Source organism: Cygnus atratus, chromosome 4, assembly GCF_013377495.2.
Source record: "Cygnus atratus isolate AKBS03 ecotype Queensland, Australia chromosome 4, CAtr_DNAZoo_HiC_assembly, whole genome shotgun sequence".
NCBI lineage: Eukaryota > Metazoa > Chordata > Aves > Anseriformes > Anatidae > Cygnus > Cygnus atratus.
In genome coordinates, this window is record NC_066365.1 from 68,881,423 (window position 1) to 68,906,107 (window position 24,685).

The 24,685-nt window shown below is 49.9% G+C and overlaps 1 protein-coding gene across 1 annotated transcript; it reads right to left on the reverse strand.

Annotated features, from left to right (window-relative positions):
• Positions 1 to 519: 519 nt before the first annotated feature.
• Positions 520 to 24,482, reverse strand: NAT8L (N-acetyltransferase 8 like). Its single transcript, XM_035547144.2, has 3 exons — positions 24,158 to 24,482; positions 22,748 to 22,912; positions 520 to 887 (listed from the first exon to the last, which is right to left on the reverse strand). The coding sequence occupies exons 1-3, from the start codon at positions 24,480 to 24,482 to the stop codon at positions 520 to 522; spliced, it is 858 nt and encodes a 285-aa protein (XP_035403037.2).
• Positions 24,483 to 24,685: the final 203 nt, after the last annotated feature.

A 24,685-nucleotide genomic window follows, 5' to 3' on the forward strand; every position in this document is an offset into this window, starting at 1 on the left:
CCCCAACTCTTTCTTTGAAAACAATTAACCAGTAAATAAGGGTAAGACGAATGCATATTCTATACTTACTGGTGCATGAAATACTGAAATCTGCATTCAAGTAATTTTCCTCTGCGCTATTACGAATGCATCGCTGTGTTATCTTACATCTGGAAAAGGAAAAGACTATGTACACCGGAGCTGTGGTGCTGTTTTGCAGGTAAGTTTCTGTGCTTTATGTCGGTACCTGGGGAGGAAGGGCTGCAGGTCCGCAGCCCCGTGCGCGGAGACAGCAGGACTGCCAGCATCGCCCCCTCCAGCACGCGAGGGAGCGGCGCCCAGTCCTGCCACCCAGCGGCACGGAGCAAACTAAAAATGAGATGGGTAACAAGGGTGGACAAAATTGGCAAATAAAAGGCGACGAGAAATAGAAGGGCGATTTATTATTATTATTATTTTTTTGGGGGGGGGGGGGGGGGGGGGGGGGGGGGAGGGAGGAGAGAAAAAAAAATAACTTTTTCGCCTGGTGGGTTGGGTTTTTTATTCTTCGCGCAGCTGCAGGCGGTAGCGGTGGTAGCGAAGCTGGAAGAACATTCTCTCCAGCAAGGAGTGCGTCATCCCCGGCAGGGCGTAATGTTCAACCACTCCCACGTGCTTGAAGCCCAAGGACTCGTACAGCTTGTGGGCCGCCATCTTCACGGCCGTGGTCCCCAGTACGACGGAAGAGTAGTTGTTGAGCACGGCAAACTCCAGCACTTTGCGGCCCAGGGCCTTGGCGATCCCCTTGCCGCGGTAGTTGGAGTCAACGGACATGCGGCGCAGCTCCACCGTGTTGTCCTCCTCGTTGCCCCGCGCCGCCACGATCCCCACCACGTTGCCGTCCAGGACGGCCACCCAGAAGCAGGAGCCTGTGGGAGACAAAGCACCACATGTAGCCGCCGGCGGCGCCGGGGTCGGAAATCATCTCTCGGTCCTGACTTGCAGGCAGTCACAGCTCTCCTGTCCTGCCAGCAGCCTCACTGCAGTGAGCCCCGGCCCAGAACAGGCCCTTGGCTGCTTGTCACAATCCCCCAGACCTGACCATGGCACACAAGGACCAGCAAAGTGGTCGTTCACTTTGCTGCCCAACTCCTCCTCTACTATGAGCTGTATTTCCACCTGAATGCCTCATGTGCTGTGGTAGCATCACATCCAGCTGCTTGGGCTGGCCAACCAACGTGAAAGCCAATGCAACTAGAAACTATTTCAACTCCAGAGCACTGCAGCACCACCCGGCCCCACCAGCAAGGCTATTTAATAAAAACAAATGAAATTAAAGGAACAAATTACTTGGGCCTTAACTCAAGATCTTCAGATAGCACCATGGTGAAGGAGGTGCCTTGAACTGACACGAGAAGATTCATGCTTTCAGCACAGGGCAAACATGATTTCACCTCAGATGTTGCTCAATTAACGCCCAAGAAAACCATTATCCAATTAGATCAGCTAATGAGGGACACGCTATGACAAAGCTCTTGCTCAGAAGGAAAGCACGGATTTTTGCTGCTCGGGAGGAACGTGGCTTTACCCAGAGACAACCGAACAGAGGAGAGACCCCTGGCACGCTGTGACCTGCAGGCAGATAGTGGCTTTCTCCTTCCTACAGCAGAAGACAACTGGATTTTGGCTGTGGCTCCACCTTTAGCACAGGGACTGATGCTGCAAACCACCCTGCCCAAAGGCAGAGCCACACCATGATCCATAGAGCCACAGGAGCTCAGGAGTACACAGCAGGCACCAAAATGGGGGGAAATTAAATAAATATGGTAAGTCCCCAAGTCCTGCAGTACCTGGGGAGAGCAAAGCATGGGGCTTTAGGGAGGTGGTTATGATGATCCATGGCTGAGCAGCCGAGGAACAGTTGAGCACAAAACAAAACATCCAGGCTAAATCTTCGCCACTGGGCCCAGACATGCGCAGCACCAGCACTCGCTTTTGCTCCCACCGCCAGCAGCCATCGCGCTGTTGCTATCTAGGTCAACAGCTAATTTTTAACACACTGGGACCCATCTTGACCCATTTATCACAAGCAGTTAAAACATCTCCTCGCCGCTGCTGTGGTGACAGTGCCGCTTGTTCCCCTGCATTTGCCCAAACCTCACAACGTAATTTAGTCAGACAAGGCCCGGACGAGGCCTAGGAGTGCTGAGGGCCAGCAGCTGCTTTCCCTCTGCGTACAAATCAAACAGCTCTGCCAGCTCACGGCTCTGTGATGTTTTAAAAAGTGCATTTTGTGTGGTTACTGACCCTGTGTCACATAGCAGTACCCTGCCAGCCCTCCGTCGCCTGCCCATTGCCTCTCCAGGTGCATCCCACATGGTGCAGCCCAAAAAAGTGCCACACAGCGGCCAGTCCTTGCCACCTTGCTCCTGGGGCTGGTCCTTCAGCACGCTTGGCTTGTCTTCCCCGAGACAGGGACACCTATGCATCTACCATCACTGCTCCCCACGTTTATTAATGCTTTTCCCTTTCTAACAAACCCCTCATGTGCTCAACGAGCCAGTGGCTCAGCTAAAGTTTACTCGGCAAAATGCTTCCAAGGTTTGTAAAACAGCGCACTTCCCAAATTTTTAGAATTTTTGCCTGTTTTAAGACCAAACCTGGACACATCTGCCACAGCAGAGCCCACCAGCTCTTCACACTCCTCTGACATGCCCAGCCCCACACCAAGCACCAGTCCCACTGCTAGCATGACAGCAACGCACATGTCTTGTTAGTTTTTACTTACAACTTTAAAGCTTAATTATAATGATTTCAAGTTCAACATGAAAAGGAATAGTAGCTGGCACACCTCCCGGTGTGTGCTGTGCATGAAACGCTTATAATTAGCGCCAGACAGGACACATCTGCTCAAACAATGCAAGTTGTATTCGGCTCCCGTTTGCACCAGCGTGATTAGTCCCCAGGACTTTCAGGGCTCTATGCCCACAGAGGACTGCCATCCACCAGACCCTCAGTCTACAAAAACACGCTGGGATCCTGAAGGCGGCTGCGGGCCCAGCACCAGTTTCCCCTTGCGGGGTGGCCAAATCCCTTCTCCCTGGGGAGCCGTGCTCCTCGCCCACAGGGATTTGCTGCCGAAAGCTGTTTGGGCATCCCCACACAGGCTGCTGATCCCCGTCTGATGCTCTGAGCAAACCCCTCAAGTTTCAGAGAAATCGAAACTCTTCGCTTTGCTTTTTGCCTGAACTCACTGTTTTTTCACCAATCCTGGCCAGCTGCAGCTCCTCACTGAATTCCCTCCTGCAGCAGCACCCATATCCTCACCCCTAAGGTCTAAGGGAGGATCTCCTGCCCATCTTTTTGGGACTGAGGGGATTGAATCAGAGCCCACCTCGTTTTTGCACTTTTTCATACCGAGGATGAAACGAAATTACCTTCCTCTCACCTGTCAGCAGTAAGCAGCAGCCTGGCTGCCAGCAGAGCTATTAATAGCGGGTGCTGATGGTTTACGCTCCCGAACCGCGATCTGAAAATAATCACGGCTGCAAGATAAACACACACCCCGACAGCTGCGACTCCCCCTGCCCTTCAGATGCTCATCTTGTGCCAGTGTTTGCCTTCGCTCTCATCTCCTCCATCTCCTGGCATCCCCCCATCACTCATTGGGATGGACACCCAAAGCCCTTTCAGCTCCTGCTGCCCCAAACTGCTCTCCAGGTTCCTGACCCTGCAAGAGCACAAAGGGCTGCTCTTCATAGATACCTTACATTTAACTCCAGCTGCAATCTCCCCGTGCCACCAGCACCTCGTGTATCTCCAAAAATGCCAGCTCACAGCCTTCCAGCCCAGGCCTCCCGTTTGAACACAGCCTTGCTGCAAGCCTCCTCACCACATCCATGTTTCCCGTAAGAACAACTTTCAGGGTAGCACCTTCCTTAAAAAAGACCCACACAACATGCCTCCAGGCTTTACCATACAACGAGGCTTCCACTGCACTTAAGACCATGAGTCACAGAAGAAAGCTTAGGTCGGGATTAGAAAACCAGCATACATTGGGCATGAGCTTTATAAGAGGAAGGTTGCTTTGCTTGCAAGCAGGAGTTTAGAGGAAAGTTGTCACACTGGGATAAATAAGACCTACAAAAGACACTGTAAAATAAAGCAAAGCCAAGGCTCCTTTGTCTCCCACCTCCTTAAAGCTCTATGAAATACCTGGGATGGCGAAAGACCAGCAGTTCTGCCTTATCAGCAAGTAAGCTAAACCAAGCAGCTGGCTACCAACTTGGACTTCACCACCATGAAGCCTCCTGGTCCTACAGGACCATCACTTAAGATATATTTTATTTACTGTACCCAGAAAGAGCCACGGTGATAGTGGAATTACTGTAAGAAATGCATAGCAATGAGCTGGTGGGGAGAATAACCTACAAAGGTTGGCTGTGGTTCTTCAGCTGAGGACACAGCTCCACTGCTCTCGCAAGCCTCTCCTGTCATGAGCTCCACGGCTCTCCCACACACAGCCAACAGGGATGGTGGGTGAAAATCAGTTCATTTATTTTTTGCTGCAAATTCTTCCACACCCTTTAGGGAATAAAAGGCCAGTGGGTGGATGGGTGGAAAGATTGGAACCGAAAGCAATAGCAGAGAGTACTGCTAGAGGAGAGGAAAATGAGACATCAGCCTTCCCCATCACCCGGAGCCCTACGGGATTAAATACCACGGGTTCCTACAGCTCTCCAGCGTCCCACAGTGCTCAAAGACAGCTACTCCTGAAGCCAGAATTTAATGGCAAAGCAAAGGTCTGTCTTGGCTTTTTTGTTGATGCGACAGAAAACAGACATTCTGGGATATTTTTAAAATCCATCTCTTCCTATTAAATTTCCAGGGGAGCAAGCAAAGCCTTGCCACCCCAGAACTGCCTCTCTGTGCCGGTACTCAGGGCACAGAGCCAGAGCAAACCCATCACTTCCCTTCACAGGGCTGGGGATCAGCTATCACCTACTGCTGGTGCCAGTTTTGTGGGGGTTTGCTCCCCAGGGACAGTTTTCAACAGGAGCTCACCCCATCGGAAACCTCACCCCTGAAGCAGACCGGCCTTATTCCTCTTTCTTCACGGGAGGCGCTGCTATGGCTGAAGCCCTGTGGCCGAGCTCTGATTTCACGTCCAGGCAGCACACAGGTGAGGCAATAAAACTCGGTGCAGGCTGGGTGCATGCACGCTGGTTTCCAGCCTTTTTCCCTTCGCAGCAGCTCCAGGAAGGAGCAGATGCCCAGAGAAGAGGCACTGCCAGCTCGCACCGCCAGCAAAACGAGGGCAATTCACCCTCTTTCAGAGGTGGCGATTTTCACAGCTACTTCTTGAACGTCACTTCCAGACAGACATGATATCCCTTCAAGCACGGTTTAGACGGATTGTGATTTTCGGTTCTGCTTCAGCGTGTCACCACAGCACAGATGTGTGCAACTCCCCTCCTGGCTCGGAGCTGTCGCAGGCGACATCCTCAGAACACGCTCCAAAAGCGGGGAGTCACCGTGGCCACCGAGACAGAAGGAAGCTGATGCCACGGGAAACTCTGGCCAGGCCTCCCCAGCATTAAAAAAATGCAAACCCGCATCCCTGGCAGAGATGGGACTTGCAGGCGTGCGCTGTGGGAGGAGGTGGAGGTCTCAGTTTGAGTCTTCAGGGCTGGCTGGGAGGAGCGAGAGCCTCACCTCGCACTGCAGCACACTGCACGGGGCAAGCCTCCATCCTTGATCTTCCCCTAGGTCACTAAGGTAGGGGGAAAAGGGAAAAACAAAAAAACAAGAGCCCAGCACTTCCCATAGAGCAGGATCTGCAGTTCCTCACTCATAACACACACAACAGCCTGCCAAAACTGACAGGCTTGCAAATCCCAGCTGCAAAGCCCAGATGCCCCAAACTCCTTGCTACAACCCACTGACATCCTGTGACCCGATGCAACAGGAATATCAGGGCAGAGGGAGCGCAACACGCTGACACATCACGGAGCTTTAAATATTTGTCCACGGAGTCCATCACCCAGCCTCCTGTGAGGTTTAGGGCAGCCCGAGCTGGGCAGTGCACAGGGAGCCTGCAGAGGCTGTGCTGCACCACACACTGCAGCTGTGCTACTCTTGTTTTTATTAAAAAGCCCCAAAGCTCGGTGCCTCACCTCTCCTCCTGCCAGCACTATTTATATAAGCAGCTTTCAGTGCTTACTGCAGCAAGCAGACGAGTCCCCAGCCCAACACTGACGGTGTCCCAGCTATGCATTGCCGATGCTGTTTGAACCCGCAGCCTTTCATCCCACCTCCTCCTCCTTCCCCTCCATCCTCAGCAAAACAAGGGGCAGACCGGCCAAATTAAATCAACGTCAAGACAGAAAGGAGGCTTGGGTGCTGCAAAGTAAGTGCTGCTAACCAGGGCGGGGAGGGGACTGTGCCTGTGAAGCACGTTATTTCTCCTTACCTCCGCTCTTCCCAGGTCTTCATTTCTCTCCCTTCTACCTTCCTAGTTCCCCTTGGCTTCAAGCAGGGCTGAATAACAGCTCCAACAACTTCTGCTAATAACTCTACCCTTGACTTCAGTTAAGAAGACATTCCTGGAGGGCTCCTACAAAATAATGGCATTTCAGAGTAGTTTACGGCCACGGAAAGTGGATGAGATGTGAGATACCCTGCCTTGACACTCCTGACACCCGCAAGCATCCCTCTGCAGCAGACAAGGCACAGGCGTGGGGGGAGCAAAAAAAATGTCAGGGACACACAAGAATTACCCATGCATGAAATTAGAAACGCTGCGGGACCCCTTCCTTCACATAAATAACTCCACGCAAGCTACCAGCGGAGGATTCATCGCCCTGCCATAAATAACTCCCTGCTGGAAGGGCGCAGGGCCGAGCATCCGCGTGCCGGGGGCGGGTGACAGGGGCTGATTCACGGGACATCCGAGGGGCAGGCGACGAGATCACCTGCGTGTGTGCACAGCGCCAGGAGAGATGGATGAGCTGCCACCAGCCCCGGCTGCCTCTCCATCCACCTCCTTTTTCATCTTTGCTCCCTTTCATCTCTTTTTTTTTCTGGCTGCTGCCGCTCCACATTAGAGGCCAACCAAACCACCCCTGATGCCAGGAGGTTTTTAGCAGTGTCACCGGACTGCAGGAGGATCGAATGCTGGCTCCTTTCCCAGGACAGCAAGGAAGGGAGGGAGGCTGGCAGCACACCGGGCTGTGCCAAGGGCCAGAAGGGCGCCGGCCCCACACGTGGCACGGGGATGGTGGCGAGATGTGGACATTGCCCAATGGAGCTGGCCTGTCCTCCAGAGGACCCTGCTAGTTTGTCACAGGTATTTCTTTCTGGGGTGACAAATCCCCTCCAAAAACCCCTGAGATGTCGGCAGCTAGCTACAGCTAGTTTTCACAGGTTTTTGACTGGAGACAAGAAGAGCACATTGTGCAGCAGCCAGATCTCCGAAAGCAGCCAGCTTTGCTCCAGCATCTCCCACTGCGCCTGCTGGAGATGGGACCCAGCAGGCACCCCTGATCACCTCAAAACTTTGCTTAAAACCTCCCCCTGTTCCTCTGGACCACGAGGCAGTTCCTGCCCACACACCTTTCCCCTCTGAAGCCTCGCGAGGACCCAGCCTGGATCGACAAGAGCCCCACATCGGCACATCGCGGTCTGATTTCCCAAACAGCCTTCAGCCCCCGGGGGCCCAGAGCATCCCTGCTCCATCCATCAGTACACATTTAGCTGTCTGTGCCCCTCTGCTCCATGCTACGGGCAGAAAAGCATGCTGTGCAGCGAGGAGACCAAACTACTAGCCTAGCCCTTGAAATCCACCCACTATATCACCAAGAGAAAGCACAGCCTGAGAAACCAGGCAGTGGCTGGGATTTTTTTGCATGAGATCAACAGTTATCAATAAGCAAATGATTAAATAGCTTAAAGGAGCGGCTAGAGACTAAAATATACAGTTTTGGCCCAGCGTTTTCTAGCTGTATGATGACTCCCCCCGGACCAACGTCACAGAAGGAACTGGTCTGCACAGAGTGACAAAAAATGAGTATTTAAAGTATTTGCAGAGCAGATGTTCCGTATGCATCCCAAATCCTCGCTAAGCCTATAAATGGTGGAGTCAGACCTTAAGTAAGCCAATGCTTTTAGTATTTCGGCTGTTCTTAGCTAGATTTTTAAAGGAGAAAAGGAAGCAAGACTTTCTGCCAGCTTTGCGAGCCTGCATCCTTCCCAGTAACTGCTCCAAATGACTGCTGTTACAATTAGCTTCTTGTTAAATCAGTTTACAAAATAAAACGTGCTGCTGGTTGTGTTTTAAGCCAGCTTCTTAAAAGGACACCGTTAATGCTCCATCTCCATCTTCTTATCAATCTTTCACTCTATGGCTTTATTGCTTTCTGAAAGGTACTGAACTTACACTGCGGCACATTCCACTTCCAAATACTGAAAAAACTCGAAAATCGAGAATTATTGGATGTTTTACAATTCATTATTTGCTGGCTGGCTTCTGCTTTATGTGCATTACTGTAAAAAGACACTGAGCAGTATCATCAAATGACTCCGTTTTCGCTTAGCAGTTGGCCTAGACATAAATCACATGGGGAAAATGGGTAGAATCGATCTTATTTTAGCCATCTATCATTACTCGTCTGGTCTAAATTTAGCCAAGCCTCTCTTCAGTTGAATAGAATCGCATGTACCTACACAGGAACTGCACCAAATGCTTCACAGCAAAGAGAGAAACTAACGTTATATTTACTTAAGGTTAAATAATAAAAGCAGTTCTGATCTCTACAAGGACTTCTGAGGAGTTTTATGCTGCTCTAACAGAGGTCAACAAACTTTTAGGCGAGATACCCTCCGGGAGAGCCTCTCCTTGGCAAACAACCATAGCAAAGCCTGACCAGAGCTCTGCGAACAACCACTTTTAACCAGGAATGAGGCTGTCAAGAGGAATTGCACCCAAGACATTGGTGCAAGCTTGGGATCCAGCATAATGATACTTTAACACAGAATAACCTATGCAGGTACAGCTCTTTAAATCAGCATTGGAAGCAAGGCTGGAAGGGGCCTCCCCTACTCAACAGGGAGACCACCTAGCTGTACGTAAGAAGGGGGAACTAAAAACATTTGCTTATTTAGAAAATGGCAGCCAAAAATGCCCCACCTGCAAAAGGCATTACACTCCTGACTACTTCCAGGGGCATCAAGGAAGCCCGTGCCACAGATGTGATGCAGACGGGCAAACGCACAATTTGGAAATGTTCAGCTGTATGCCACAAAGTGCTCATGTATATCCAGCCAAAAGGTGCTGTATGGCATCTGTCAACAGTCCTGAACATGTTTGCTGTTGTTTTTTGTTTTAGCACGTTAGAAGGAAATGTTCCTGTTGCCCTCAAAAGCCTCTGAATGGGGACCTCATTACTACAGCAACTGATGAGCAATAATTAGGAGTAATCATTAACAATAGCTTATGGTGCAGACACACCGACCAGAAAAGTCTCAGACCCCCACGCAGCTCCTCTGCTTCCAGGGGTGCATTGGGAACTTAGGGCAGGGAATGTGTTTCACTCAACGCCGCCTGGCAAAGGGAAACTTCCACTGCACTCCCCCAAAACTAACAATAAATACGATTGCTACACTAAAACCTTTCTTTCTGCACATGACTCGAGTTTCACAAGAATCCTGTCTTGTTGCTAACACAATGAATCAAACCTCCCCAGTATCTACCTTCCCATTGTATTAATAATCGACTGGAGTGAAACAGCAGCCATAAGCAGTCACATTTTCTCCAAAACCACACCGAAGAATTCAATGCTCAAAGTAGAGGAAGGCAGGAAAAAAAGGAGAACATGTTCAGGGCACAGATTTGATACAAACTGCAGGTTGAAGGCCGTCGGTAAATGGCTTGATCTCTTCAAGCCTATTGCTAGCAACAAGTATTTCTTCCTATTTCTAGCACAGCAGCTTAAAATGGTGCTGAACAAATACAACAACTCTCCCTTCCCATAGCTCAGGCATCAGACAAGGACACCAGTGACAATCAGCTGGGACCTGCCACCCCATCGTGTGAACGGTCCCCAGCTGCCACCCTGAGCTGAGCCCCCACAACCCATCGCAGTGGAGTGGGAAGGGGGGAGAAAAGCAATTTCCACATGCAGCAGGCCAAGAAAAAAGGGCCACACCTGATCCTTTTGGCAGCTGCAGATGCCTCCCTGTGTTTGGGCCCTCCAGGAACCGAGAGCAGGCAGTAACACCAGGGGACAGGTAGAAATGTCAGACGAGACAGTCCAGAGGCATCTGGTCCAAGAAGCCCATGAATGCTCCCTGCTGTGTCCCCCCAGGATGAGCCCCTCAGACTTGTGCTGTCAGTTAACACCTTTCTTGCCTGCAGACCTTTTATTTTTCTAGATTTACCATAAATATTCAATCCCTGGAGGGCTGTTCTATTTATACCTAACGCAGCTAAATCTGGCCCTGGGGTAAGGTTGTCGTGTTCCACCTGCACACACCAACGCGAAGGGCTTTTCTTGCCTCCCCTGCACACTGTTAGCAGCATTGCACATCAAGGAGATTGAGCACTGAAGCAACTCGGGCAAGACTTCACTTCTTTCTGGTGTGTAATAATGAAAACAAAGGTCCTCAGTGTTTTCTCCTTCCGTTCCACCATGCTGCAGACCCTACCAAAACCCGAGCAGTGCAAGCCTCAGCCACCACACGTTGCTTTGATCTTTAACTCTCAGCAAACCGTGCTGCACCTGAAGCCACAGCCCTGCCACGCCGCAGAAAACACGTACCTTGTTGAGAACATGCTCCTATGCCTCATCGAGGCCAACGTGTCTGGGGTGCAATTACACTGAACCCCGCTACACCCAGGCTGAAACCAGCACATCTGTTGAGTATGGCACCAGAAGAAGATTGCGCATCCATAAACACATGAACATCTGCCCGGCTGGGCAGACAATGGACCTGTCATGGATGATGCATTAACATAAAATGAAAATTGCATGCATAAATGTCTACATCTCAAAAATGAAGAAAGGGAAAAACACAAACAAACAAAAAACCCTTTGCCATGTGCTCAGGCTACCACACCAGACCACTCTGACCAAAACCTCCCTAGAGAAACCTAATCCAGTTCTTCCCACATCTCCTGCAGCAACCACCTACCAACATCGCATACCCAACATCCCCACGAGCGGGGTTCCTTCCCCCTTGGCCCCAAACTGAACGCCGGTCATGAGAGCCAGGGCTTTGAAGGAGATCTGTGAAATAACCAACGGAGCAAGCAGACAACTGAGCACAGAGGGCGACACGTGGCAGCGAAGGGCAGCGTGCTCACAGGCAGTGAAAGCAGAGACTTGCAGGCAGCACATCACTGGGCTTGTGCCCTGAGCCTTGCTGAAAGAGGATCCACTCATCCATGTAAGCAGCACCTACAGCAACCACAGCCGGGAGCGATGCAAATCCACAGAAATGGGGTAGAAATACAGTATTTTGAGGATCGGGTGGATTTTCCCTACTACAAAGGCAACACTAATTATATACCAAACCCCCCAATACTAAGAGCAGGATGAAATTAAGAGCAAGTTCCTGACTGAAACAACTCCTCCTGATGTACCTACCAGTTTTCCCTAAAACATCACATACTCATCTCGCAGCCAACTCAAGAAACTGGAGGCAGGTTTACCCCATGTCACTGCATTTCCCATTCATGCCACAGGTTTCCTGTAAAGATCAAAACAGTATGTGGACCTGTGCTGAAGGACATCCCTAAGTATGCTTTTAATTCCTAACACAAGACAAGGGCTTTAAACACACGGTTAAGTTAAAGCAAATGCTCCACTGAACCTTTAAGCTAAGCTCTCTCAGAGTTCAGTCTCAGTAAATGCGGGGAGGTTTTTTTGTTTATACATACACACATATACATATATATATATATATATATATATAAAGAATTTCACTGAAATCTTCTTTAGCTGTTTGCATTATCCATGAAAAATGTTCCCACTTCTTAAAAAAAAAAAAACAAACTTGCAGATGCTTTGATGCTTTTCAGAGTACTGAAGGCTCAAAAAAAAGCACTGTAAAACTTGATGATGGCTTATTTCTGCACAAAGATCTCCGCACAGCTTGATGTTATCCTCTGAACATTTGCAGGTTCTAGAATCAAACCTGACGTGTATTTTCGTAGCCATTAAGTGAACCTAATTGACTGTACAAGCAGCACAAGTTTGAAAAGGTGTTTCAAGATCACTCCTTTCAAGCAGTTTGGACTTTTTTTTTTTTAAATAAAAATCCACCTGATCTCTCATTACCACCCCATTCTTACAATACCTTCCCCCCGCCTTGCTTTCTCTCTCTCCCAACCAATCCCACCCCCAATGACGTTGTTCCAATGGCGATGACTTTACCAAGACTCTCACGTGGCTGAGACACTAAATTGCGGTTATGGAAGACAGCAGTTGAGTAGCTGACATGCTTTTACTGCTCTAACCAAACATCATCTAAAATTGGTTAGCGCTTGAAAATGGCAGGTGCTCCAAAACCAGCCCGTTTTGAAAAGTTTCTCTTTGCAGTCTTACTACTTACATTATTTTAAATTGAAAGACGGCATATTTAGGTCTTCCCTGGATTCCCACTTGAAGTGTTACACGGGGTTTCTGATGCTGTTAGCTAGTTCCAGGGAGGAGGAACAAATTTGGCACCTCCAAAAAAAGAACAAAAAGCCCTGATCACAGCAAAGGACTTTTTACATTTTTTTCTCCTGTATTCTAACTGCAATGAGGATTTTCTACATCCCATTAAAATGCTAAGAATGGGTTTTCGGGAAAGAGTCGTAGTGGAAAAAGATCAATAGGCCATGTCCAGATACATCTGAGCGAGGCAGGGCAGAGGCTTTAAAGAAGGTGTAAGAAATCCTGTTGTTGGCAGTTCATTTGCCTTCAGGCAAAATGTTCTCTCCCCACCACATGGGTTTATGCGCTGACACACTGTGTTTTCAGCTTAGCAGACACAATATCCTCGTGCTGCTGACTTGTATTTATTTTCTCATTTTTGTTATTCTGAGCATTCTACCAACAAAAATAAATACTGGTGCTCACCATGCAGAATATCTGAATGACACGCTAAGAAAGAGGAGAACTGCCTGTGGAATGGAATTAAGCAAAGGGACGCAAGCACAAAATTTAAAAACATAATGGGAGGAGGAGGAGGGAAAGATCAGAGACATGAAAAGGGAGATATTAGTGGTGTGGGACCACCATTTTGGGAACTGCTACAAGTGACAAATGAAGCCAGGGCTGGCCCAGAAAAACACAAGGCAGAGTTCAGCACAGGGACGGGCAAGAGAGCCAAGCAGGATCTGGATGAGAAAAACCAAAACCATTGCAGTCTGACACAAGACTGCAAAAAGTGGGATAAAGAATTGCAATGGCAGGGGAAAAGAAGGGGAAAAATTGAAAAAAACAACCGAGAAGCCACTGTTGGTTCCCCATAGTTGCTGTTATGATCTGAGAGCAGTTTGTGTGACTGCTGGATGCGAGGAGCACTAAGGAGCCATGCACGGCTGGCCAGCTGGTCCTGCACCCCGACTTCAGCCAGCATCTAGTGCAGAGACCGAGAGCTGTGACTGTAAAAAGCAAATAAAGCTGCACCTCTCATACTGGTTTCCAAGTCAGGATTCAAGCATGTTGGCAAGAGAGTGCTGGAGCAGCTTGTATAGCAATTAGTGGTGATCGAGAGTAAATCCAGACAAGTAGCTTATTTAAAAATGCATTTTTTTTTTTTGTCAATTCAAAACAAGTTACAGGTCTGTCCTGAATTCACCGAAGATCTTCAGCCAGGAAAAAAACACGCATGAAATCCAGACTGGCACTACACTCCTGCTCACGGCTCACCCCCACATCGCTGATGGGCTACTGGGATTTTGGAGTGGGTCCCCACCACGATACCACCTCTTTGACTCCTACACCAGTATAAAATGCCTCACTTGATCACTAACGGGTGCTGGGATCCACTTGGTCCCAGCACTGGGTCTGTGTGTAATAATGCCATGCAAAAAACTGAGTCCTTACAGCACAGTATTTAGGGTGCCTGGCTGGGAGATAACATGGCTCTACTGCAATCAGCTTTTTTTTTTTTTTTTTAACCATATACCTGGAGCTGGTCTTTGCTTCGTAAGAAAGCCTGTATCAAAGCCAACACTTGTTTCAGGCTGAGGAAAGCATTGCATTCACCACTAAATAAAGATTTTTGGTTCCTCACAGTGAGCAGAAAAAAAGAGGGAGCAGTAAATCAGTTTAATTTGGACCAAAACTATTTTCCCTTTTATTTTCTGGCTCCTGAACAGAAAAATCATCTTCTCGTAAAACCCTGGGTTTTCAGTTTTGCCACTTAGATAAAACCTACAAGCAGTGCGTGAATTTTAAGTGACAAAATTGGTACTTGCAAATTATCATTGCAAGCAGTACCCACTAACATGAGACTAATGCATTGCATTTTTCTATTAGCTTGTATATGTGTAAACTGTTGCAAATATAATTTTAAATAGCAATATCTCACATAGCCATTTAAAATATACACATACAACACATGTTCCCTGCTACCTGTTTTGAAAAGCCTTTAACTCACAGAATCCCTTTTTAAAGCACAAACCCACTTGGCATTAAGCTCTGGGTGGTCCAGGTCAAAATTTCAGGATTATCCTTTAAGAAACGACACCTTCAGCTCTGGAAAGAAGCACCTGTCAAGCAGTTATAGAAGATGCTAAATGATACAGGATGTGCTTTCATAAATACTTAATTGATTGCTGGGGTCCAGCGGGTCAATAGACTACTTGAAAGAATGGCTCGAAGCCATCTGTAACAGACACCGTGGCACACACCTGTCTCTAACCCAACCAGCATGAACTGGTTTTGGTGCCTTAATAAAAAGCAAGGCCGAGGCTTCTTGGTGATTCCAGTTTGCCTTTATCAACAACAAAAAAAAAACAAACACAAATCTTGTTATTGGCACCGCTTACAAATGAGGGATTTGTGAATAGAAGCTATGCAAGACGCTCTGCTATCTTTGGATTCGCTTGAAGACTGCTTTCATTAGCCACCTGTCAGAAAAAAAATGATTCCTCAGCTTCCTACGGGGGGGGGTTAAAATAAAAAAAAAATGAAAAACTAAAAATATGCTTTGAAGCTCCCTGTTTCACTGATGCAGAAAGCAACAACAAAGGCCACACATCACGGAACCAGACACTGGCAAAACACTCCACGAAGCCTCTCCTGCGGATGGAAGAAAGCAGCACAAAGCACGCTATTATTTGTAACAGATCCTCAGCACTGCATTACCAAACCACAGGCGTGGGCTCTGCCATGCCTGTCAGTACCAGCGAGCACCCCAGGGCAGGATTCCCCTGCTGCCATCGCCAGCAGCTTGCCCATCTCAGGCCAGACACGAACCTCCTGACAGGAGGGAAAAACGCAATCCCAGCCCAGGGACTTGGATGAAGATTTAAGCCTACAGCAGGAATCCACTGTGAAATTTGGAGAGCTTGGGCTGGTTGAAAATCAGTCCGTGTACTTAGGTTTTTATGTAAAAGGCTGGTTTTTGGTCTTCCTTCAAAAAACTTAGAGGCCTTAAGATACAGAGCTGATAATTTCTGAAGTATTCAGGCACCTGGCTGTGCACACAGGGATCACAAACACTCCTGAAAAACCCTAAAAAGCTAAATATAACGCCTCTGGTGCTTGGGAACGAGATTCCAGCTTGGGCTGCTACTTCCAAAATTCAGAGTCAGAGGGGCTCAAAGCTTCGTACTTTTAAATCTCCCACTGCTACTTAGGTACCCAACATGGAGCCTAAGTTTAGACAATTCTGAAAGCCTTCAGCTGAAACATATTTTGGGGTAATTGTTTTAAATCTCAGCTACTCCAAATAAAGTGGGAGGAGGAAAAGCCATTGAACACAGTTTATGAGACTAATTATTTTGCAGTTAAACTTGCCGAGAAAATTCTGTATTCCTCCTTAGGTTTATTTGCTGAGACAGTCACGAGAAGTTGCATGCAGCCAAAACATCAGAAACCAACCAACAGTAGAGAAAAAGCAAAAAAAAAAAATGCTCAAAGCCAGACAAAACCAGAACGCCTGATGTTGCTGCCTTATTAATGCTCACAAGTCCCTGCGCAGCTCACGTTTGGCAGTCCTGAGGAGCTAACGGTGCCTGAAAAACTGCTGATGTTCAATTCACACAACTTATTACTTCTTGTATCACAGATTAATTAAGAGCACTTGCACTTACTGGGTTTTTAAATACCTGCAGACAGAGCTTGCTTTCTGCAGTACCGTACCCCCAAGTCATGGCTACCAATTTAAACACTGCTGCATGAACTGACAGCCACGTCAATTACCTTGAGAGAGAAATTTTGAATGCAAGGAAAAAAAATAGGTTATAGCGCTCTGCAAAATTTACTAGAAAATGTATTTTCATCTCATTTTGACATGGGAATGTGCCAAAGCTAGTGGATCTGAAGCAAGGTCTATTTTTGTCTTAAGGATACGCATGTTGAGGAATGGGGTTGTGCATATGTTCCTACTCCAGTAATAAAGAAATAAAAGGAGAGGGAGCAAGGCTGCAGTGGCTTCCCCATGAACATGTTTATCCTATTTGTGTCTGCAATACAGTCCTGAACAAGTCAGACAATTCCAATTTTCCCATGGGCAACCATCAGTTCACAGCATTGCTCTTTGGAAGATGTGCACTGCTTAAACGTGCCTAAAATAATAATAATAAAAAAAACTCTGAAGACCCAGGCATTACCAGCCCCTGCAGCCCCACCAGGTGCTTATCAGCACGAGCATGGGGTTGCGACAGGGCTGGCCGAGATACCAGAACAGCTGGGAGCCAGCAGAGCCGACGCGTCCATGCTTGGTCCTGTGCTGGAGAAAGCCCTGGGGATGTTCAGCCCCAAGAACGTGGCATGGGGTGGCATGGCAAAGGTGTCAGGTTTGTCCCATGTGGGCAGGTCCCTGCTCCTGATGGCCACAGCAACAGAGGACCTCGCATGTGGAGGACTAATTGTGTCAGAAGAGGTAGCTTTTGGGAGCAGCAACCTGACTTTAATGACACTTTACGTAATTCAAATAATAAAATATTTTGGTCAGTTACCAATGCTAGATAACATGCACCCCTAAAACTTGGAAACATGAGCTGCTGTTTATTGCTTCCCGAGTTCAGCTCAAGACAGGCACCGTGTGAGAAATACCAAAGCAGGCAGTTCCAGTTCAGCTAAGGTGTAAGTAACCAAAAAGTGACGCTGGGAATTGTTAAGCACTCGTCTCGCAGGAGGCCAGTCTCTGAAATATCTTCACTGCATTTTATAGTGGAAAGCATTGTGTCTGAAGCTCTCTCATCCTAATCTTGCAAGATCTCTCTGATGTGCAGATCTCATCCCTTGAAGCATCTCCACTGAATGGCCGAGATGCCACAATGCAAGACACAGAAGAAAGGCCCTTCACCTCCAAAAGATGAGACCTGACCTCCACTCCCAGCACTGGTGGGAGCAGAGCTGGGAAATGCTGCCGCTAGGATCAGGACACAGCCTCTCCTCTGGGTTTTCTGCTCCCACTCCAAGCCCCAGTCTGGACTCCCCAGCTCTCCATGAGCAGCGGCACGCAGGAGAAAATCCCGACCCACGACAGCCAGCGCAGGGATTTGGCAGATGCCCGAGGTCAGGGCGCTGCAAAGCCAGCAAGAAATGCTGGAGATAGGGATGCCTTAGATTCCTGCTGCCTCTCGGGCATGGGCAAGCAGGGCAGGGCTCTCCAAAAACACATTCCTGCACTGGGAAGCAGCAGCCCCGAGCCCCCTCCCGCCCCCTCCCGGGGTCAGGTAACTAAGCCCTGGCTTTGCAAAGCAAGAGCTGCTCTATTCTTTCAAAACAATGTTATCAGTGGGCAGCGTCCCTCCTGCTTATCTGGCGGCTCAGCTGCTTGCTGAGTTACCCAGAATGTGGAAGAACTGGAGCCTGGGGGGCTCCATCCACCTCCCTGCCGAAGGCCATCACCCCCACCATGGGGAGGAACCCCCCCCTGGCTTGCACAGGGTGAGGCAGAGCAACCACAGCTCCCAGTGTCCCCTGTATTTTCCTCATGGTCCCCACACTGGTCTGGTACACCAAAACACCAGTGTGCCTGGGGAAGAAGTGCTAGCCACGATGGGGCCGCTCACCCCACCAGTGCCCCCCAGGTTTGGCAGCACAGAAACTGCATAATTTCTCATCCAGGTGCTCATCTCCTCACGTGCTCCTGGGGTCAGCCCTTCTGGTGTCAGCTCTGTTCTCTGGCATGAAAACCCCTGTGCCCAGCCCAAGAGCACAACTGAAATACCCGTTCTTCACCCAGCTGCTGCACTGAATGTGAGCAGTGCCTGGAAAGGAGCGAGCAGTGCTGCCACGAGCAGGGTGTCACCTCCTCAAAAACCTTCTGAGCCCACCTCAGCTGGTGGCCCAGGAGAAGGACATGAACCCAAGATCTCTGCTGAGAAGGAAGTGCAGGACATCCCTCTTTTGGACTCACCTGAGTGATGTGCCGCCCATGAGCTGCAGGGACTAAACCCTCATGAGCCATCCCTGTTTTAGGGCCCAGTCCAACCCCAGGATAACGTAACCTATTCATGTACCAGATGTGATGGAAACCTGCTCTGCCCTGCCCACCAGAACAGCTGCCTCCCTGTACACAACTGGCAAGGAGAAAGTCCAAGATGGGGACTCACAGGAGATGGTAGAACCGCTCCCTCCAGCCCTGCCCACGCCACCACAGAGCGATGGCTGCAGACATGCAGCCACCACCGAAAACGACAGCTGCCAGCCTGGCATGTTGAACCTAACCCGACATATCCCACAGCAATTCCTCAGTTTAATCGGCTGCATTACACAAGGCAGATGCCCTCAGGCCTCCACCAGCTCTAGCAGCCACAGCTCTCCAAATCACCTGCCCGTCCTGCTGGGGCAGAGGCCTACAAGGAGATCTTCGCACCACCACCACCACACGCACGTCCTGCTGCAGGGGCACCCACACAGCAGGTCAAGACGGACCGTAGCTGGAGATGAGGCCTGAAACTACCACAAGAAGACATGCCGGTTCGTCCACAGAAGCTCTGCTCATTCGGGAGGGCAGCGGTTTCACGCCAGAAGTGAGGAGCTCTGGTTTCCATCAGCACTCCAGCGGAGACCTCAACCTCGCAAGAATCTTTCCAACACACAAACCACCACAAAAATACACTAAACAACCAACTGTGACAGAAGCTTGAAGAGACACTGTAAAATTGATTAGTCGACAAAACCATCAGACCATAAAAGAAACTCCAGCTGTGCTCCTCTTATTTGTGTAGAGCCCTGCCTCCTGCATTTCTCTATTTAAAATTATTTTTTTTGTTTACTACAGACCAAGTTACTCTGGTTGACAATTAAGCCCATTATCCAATTCCTTCCTTTTCTACCGCCCCAGTGCCTTTTTTTTTTTCTACGAAGAAAATAAAAGCCACCAGTAAGTGCTACTTTAAATGAGAAATGCAAGCTAACGAAGAGCCTGTGAAGGCTGGGCCATTCAATCCTCTGTTTTAAGATCCCGATCCAGCACACAACTCAACACCAACAACTCCTTTGAAGTCAACAGCAATTCAAGTCAATCTACTGCCTAAGAGCTTAGAGTTAAACTCCAGCCCAAATTTTCTGCCAGAATCCTGGTGTAAGTGTAGGAGGACAAGAGAAAAAGATTTAAATTTTGGCTAGTGTACTTCAGCAAAATCGCTGTCAGCACATATTTTTCAGTTCATACAAAACCCAGTGGAGGAAATTTAAGACATTAACTAACTCGGAGACTAGTGGGTCAGAAAAACTACAGCAGAAAAAAAATATTTGAAGCAAGTACCACTAATCATTAATCTTGGTGCTTATGACAACCCACTACAAACTGTGACCTTTCAGTTCTTGCTCTTAAACTGACCCATGGTTTGCACAGCCTGCAAGAATGCTTCAGCAAAACCACCAGGAATGACCCATTTCAGTAACTAAAATGTTTCAGTAGTTAAAATATTTCCTCCCCAGAGACACCTGCCTGACCAGAGGCTGTTTGCTGTTGATGCTCTGCACAACAGAACCCCGACCCAGGCACCACAAGGAGTGCACGGCAAACACTGGTTCTTCGTGCCACTGATGCCAAGAGCAAAACCTCGGTACAGCCCTGACCAGCATCCTTACCGGAGACCTTGAGACCATGTCCCAACTCTACCTTTGTGTCTGTCACCATGAGAAGCAACAATTTGTAAACCCACCACGGCAACGCTGCCTTCCTTTGTCTTCCATGTTGAAAAAAAAAATCAGCACATAAATAAAGATGCTTCAAAGAAGTGAGAAGTTGCCTGGTCATGCTCCCAGCTGAAGCCAAGCCAATCTGAAGTCACATCAGGTTCATTTTATCTCAACTAGTCGAGCTCTCAGTATCTACAGCCTCCCTGGGCCCCTGTCCCAGCATCTGATTAACCTCCCTGTGACAACTTCTTCCCAAATACCCAACTGAGAAAGTTTTCAGTAATATCTAAGTTGGAACAATAGGCATCGCTTACGAGAATGAGCCCTTCTTGTTCCCACTGCAATAATTTATGTCTGCGTGCTAATTTGCAAACTATCACAATAAAAGACAAACTTGGAAGTTGTTCTATTGTCATTTGTGTCCTTTATGCAGGGACTGGGGGAGCTGATGTGGCACATTTCTGCCTGTTCTCAGGACGTTTCAACAGACAGTGCAAGTGCTAAGCCTCAGAAGTGCATGGAACTGGAGCCTTTTCCGAGACAACTGTTCGTATGTCTTATAGGGAAGAAATCTGACAACTGTATTTGTGGGGAAATGGGAGGAGAGGGTTGAGTTTGTGCCTCGTGCCAGGCTACAGCAGACAGCACCATGCAGTGCCATGGCATGGGGATGGGCACCATGTAAAGTGGCACCACGGATGGAGGCAGTCCTGCCAGACTCCCCTGGGTTTTACCTCGTTATGACCCCAGCCAACTTGCTTAATACTACTATCATCGAGCACCTTTCACAAGCACCAGTGATCCCATAAATCTGCTTTTTATGGCATGGCAGAAGCCTAATTACACATGATTAAATTCTGTCAAAAATTAAAGCCCACACACTCGCTCTAAAATTGAAACCAGCCCTGTTAGGTCTCAAATAAAAGCAATGCTAACGGTTCAAAGGCACGTTGTCAGTGTGGCCTATCTGCATTACGTTCCTGACCCAAAACGAGCGGGGGGACATTCCTGACTGTTCATGTGAGCCCATTTGGTTTATTTTCTACAAACGCTGGCATTACAAATGCAGGAGCTTGGTTCCACACCCAACCTGGAACCGCACAAATCCCAAGCCCCAAGGACAGACGCAGCTCAAACACCTCAGAAGCCTGCTCTGCCTGCTCTTTTTCTGCAGTTCCCCACTGCCTCCTCCAGCACTGGGCTTTGTCGAACCTCAGCACAGAGCTTCAGGAGTGTTTTGCCACACGCCCTTTTAGTCTTTTGACAACAGCTTGAAGGAAGATTGCGCTTTTTAAGGACACACGAGCTACATGCAAGTTACACGTTGCTTCACTGTGAATTAAATACAACCCCTGTGAAAGATGGAACAAGATCTGCATGAGATGTGTGCTATGATGGGGAACAAAATCTGAAGGAAGCACTGTTAAGACATTGAGGCTTTTATTACAGGACGAGCATCATTCTAGGTAAATATAATATCAGAAGTGAGAGGAAGGAAAGTTTGCAGCTGTGGCACGTCCTATTAGTCCTCTAGAAGTGACCAGGAGGAGAGCCTTAGGGAGAGGTCAGTCACACGTGGGGAACAGCAATGATGCAGCGAAAACAGTCCCATGGAAAAACAACTGAGTAGGTACCCTGAGAAAACAGAGATTAACGCGTGTGCCTGGCATCACCTCGCTCTCCAGGCTCTCTGCTAGCACTATGCGGCCACAAAAAGCAAACCTCAAAGCCCCCTGATTTCAGGAGACAGCCCAGGTAGCCCCTTGCTCTGGTTCTCGACACGGGTGCACGCCTCCAGAAAGGAAACAGCACCTTCCCTGCCTGACAAATTGTGAAGTGCCTTAGTTTATTATAGTTAATCATGTAAGAGATTCTCTGCAGCTTAATGAGCAAACATTAGCATTAGGTATTATGCTTTTAATTACATGCATGTACATAAATGGATGGAGGCAGTATCTCTTTACATACCTGATCTGTGCCTCTTCCAAAACACTTGCGTTAAGGAAGGTTCTTCTTAAATAATGCAAGAAAACATGCACAATCCCTAAAATGGGCTATGCATTTGTGCTAAGAGACCTTTATCTCCCCCTCTTCCCACTCTGAGACCTGCTCCCATGCACGAGGAGCACAGAAACACCCAGAACAAGAAGGGGGCAGACAGCCGGCAGTAATTATCCATGTCCCCCCCAGCGCAGCGCAGCGAGCCCCCAGCACCCACACCCCATCCCTCGGGTGCGGACGGATTCTGCAGAGGATGACTGGACATCTTGGGGAGGGAAAAAAAAAAAAAAAGGGGGCTGGATTTGGGATTTGTGCCTGGTGTGGCCAAAGAGCTGCATTCTGGTGATTCTGGTGACTTTTGAGCTTGCTCAGTGCTGCTGACAGGAGGCAAAGGCGCCAGCAGCACGGAGCAGCCATGTTCCCCAGCAGGGCGGGGGAAGGCTCCCCCCGGGGGCACTCGGACTCACCTGGCGGTTTCATGTAATATTGCTCAATATCGGACATGTCCGTATGCAGCGCACAATCGAGATAGTGGAGGATAACTTTTCTACTGAAGTAGTACCTCATGCCCATCAGAAAGATGGGCAAACAGCAGGTCAGCAGGAAGGACTTGGTCACAACAAAGCATATTACTATGGAGATAAGGAAGAGAAATAAACGATACCTGTCAGAAAAGAGAATTTAGTGTTGATTTCGGAATACAAACTCATTTACAAAAAATAAATAAATTAAAAGAGCACAGACAAAATAGACATTTGCACACGCAACCACGGCGCGATTCACGCTCTCGGGGACTATGAAACCCAGTGTGCGGCATCCCTGGGGCCGGGACGCCCGGGGGGGAGAGGGAATGCTGGGGGGGCCCCGGACCCCATTTCTCCCCACACCCAGAAAGGCCAAGAGGCAGCCGAGGGGGGAAGACGGCAGGCTGCAGGCACGCCGCTCCGCAGCCATGTGTTTTCCACTGCGGCATTACTATTTCCAGCCCGGGAAGCAGTGACTGCTGGGGGAGACACGGCACCCTGCCCGCCTCGATGCTTTGGGGGCGGGGGGGGGGGGGGGGGGGGGGGGGGGGGGGGGGAGGCGTGGAAGACCCGGGGGGGGGCTTCTGTGGGTGCCCCTTTGTTGGTGGGTTCCCCCAGCACAGCCCCTGCTGAGACTCCTGCACCCCGCTACCTGCCGGGGGTCCCCCTCCAACACACGGCCTCTTCCCACAAGGCATGGGGGGGGCACCTGCAGCCACCAAGGGCACAAGAAACCACCCTGGGGGTTATATTTTGGGATGGGGGGGGGGGGTCACACGTTATTATTTGCACATGCGGGGCTCTCATCAGTATTCGCACGAGGGGCGCACGTTATCACGGACGATTATTTGGTGGGGGGGGGGGGGGGGGGGGGCACACCTTGCGGGGGTTATTTTGGGCATGCAACCCCAGGAGGCGACCCCCTCCAAAAAAAAGCACACTGGGGGGGGGGGGGGGGGGGAAGGAGGGCTCCCGGCTGTCTCCAAGCAACAGCGGCACGCGGCGGTCCCCCCAAATCCCCCCCGCGCGGGGCTGCTCGGGGGCGGTGCGCTGAGCGCCGGGAAGCCCGCACCGCTCCCCTCCACCGCGCAACCCTCTCTGTGCCCCCCCCCCCCAATCCCAACCACGAAATAACCTCACGGACAGCTCTACCCTCACCCCCACGACCCCCCCCAAACCCCCCTTTTCCCTAAAAACACGCGCAATGCTGCGGCTCACCCCCCCCAAACCCCCCCCCCCCCCCTTGGCTGCGCTGCGCCCTCCGCAGCGCTGCGGCTCCGCGGCGCTCCCTCCCCAATCTTCCCCCCCCCCCCCCCCCACCATTTTGTGGGGCCCCCCCAAGCAGGCACTCACCCGCCAGCAGCCCGTAGAGCAGCTGAGTGAGGGGCTGCTGCTTTAACCCCCTGAAGGCCGTGTTGGGGATCCGCTCCATGATGCCCTCGTAGAAGATGCGGCGCACCACCTCCTGCTCGGAGGGGTGGAATTCGCGGATGTACACGTTGTCGCGCCTGGGCTCCTCTTTGGGGGGGCTCAGGGGAGAAGAGGGGGTGCCCGACAAAGTGGGCCACATCTGGGAGGACGAAACAATGATCGTGTCTTTTTTGGAGCCCGGGATCGAGTCATGGTCTTCCGCCACGATCTTGGTCTCACAAACCATCTTGGGAGACAGACAATGCATGCAAACTGCCCGCGGGGAGGGGAAGGAGGAGAAAAACGGGGGAGGAGGGGGGGGGGGGAAAAAAGGGGGGAAAAAAAAAAAAGGGGGGGGGGAAGGGGGGGGGTGGGGGGGAAGGAGCGGGGCGCGGAGCAGGGCCGGAGACCCGCCAGGCAGCGGCGGGGGCTGCGCGGGGCGCGGAGCGGCGCGGCCGGGCGGGACGGGAG

Excerpts from the sequence above, each read along its gene's own strand:
- NAT8L (XM_035547144.2), bottom strand. The coding sequence starts at position 24,482 with ATGCATTGTCTGTCTCCCAAGATGGTTTGTGAGACCAAGATCGTGGCG. Across the intron at positions 22,913-24,157 it reads GCTCTACGGGCTGCTGGCGG|TAATATGCTTTGTTGTGACC; the intron begins GTGAGTGCCTGC and ends TTATCTCCATAG. Across the intron at positions 888-22,747 it reads ATATTACATGAAACCGCCAG|GCTCCTGCTTCTGGGTGGCC; the intron begins GTGAGTCCGAGT and ends TGTCTCCCACAG.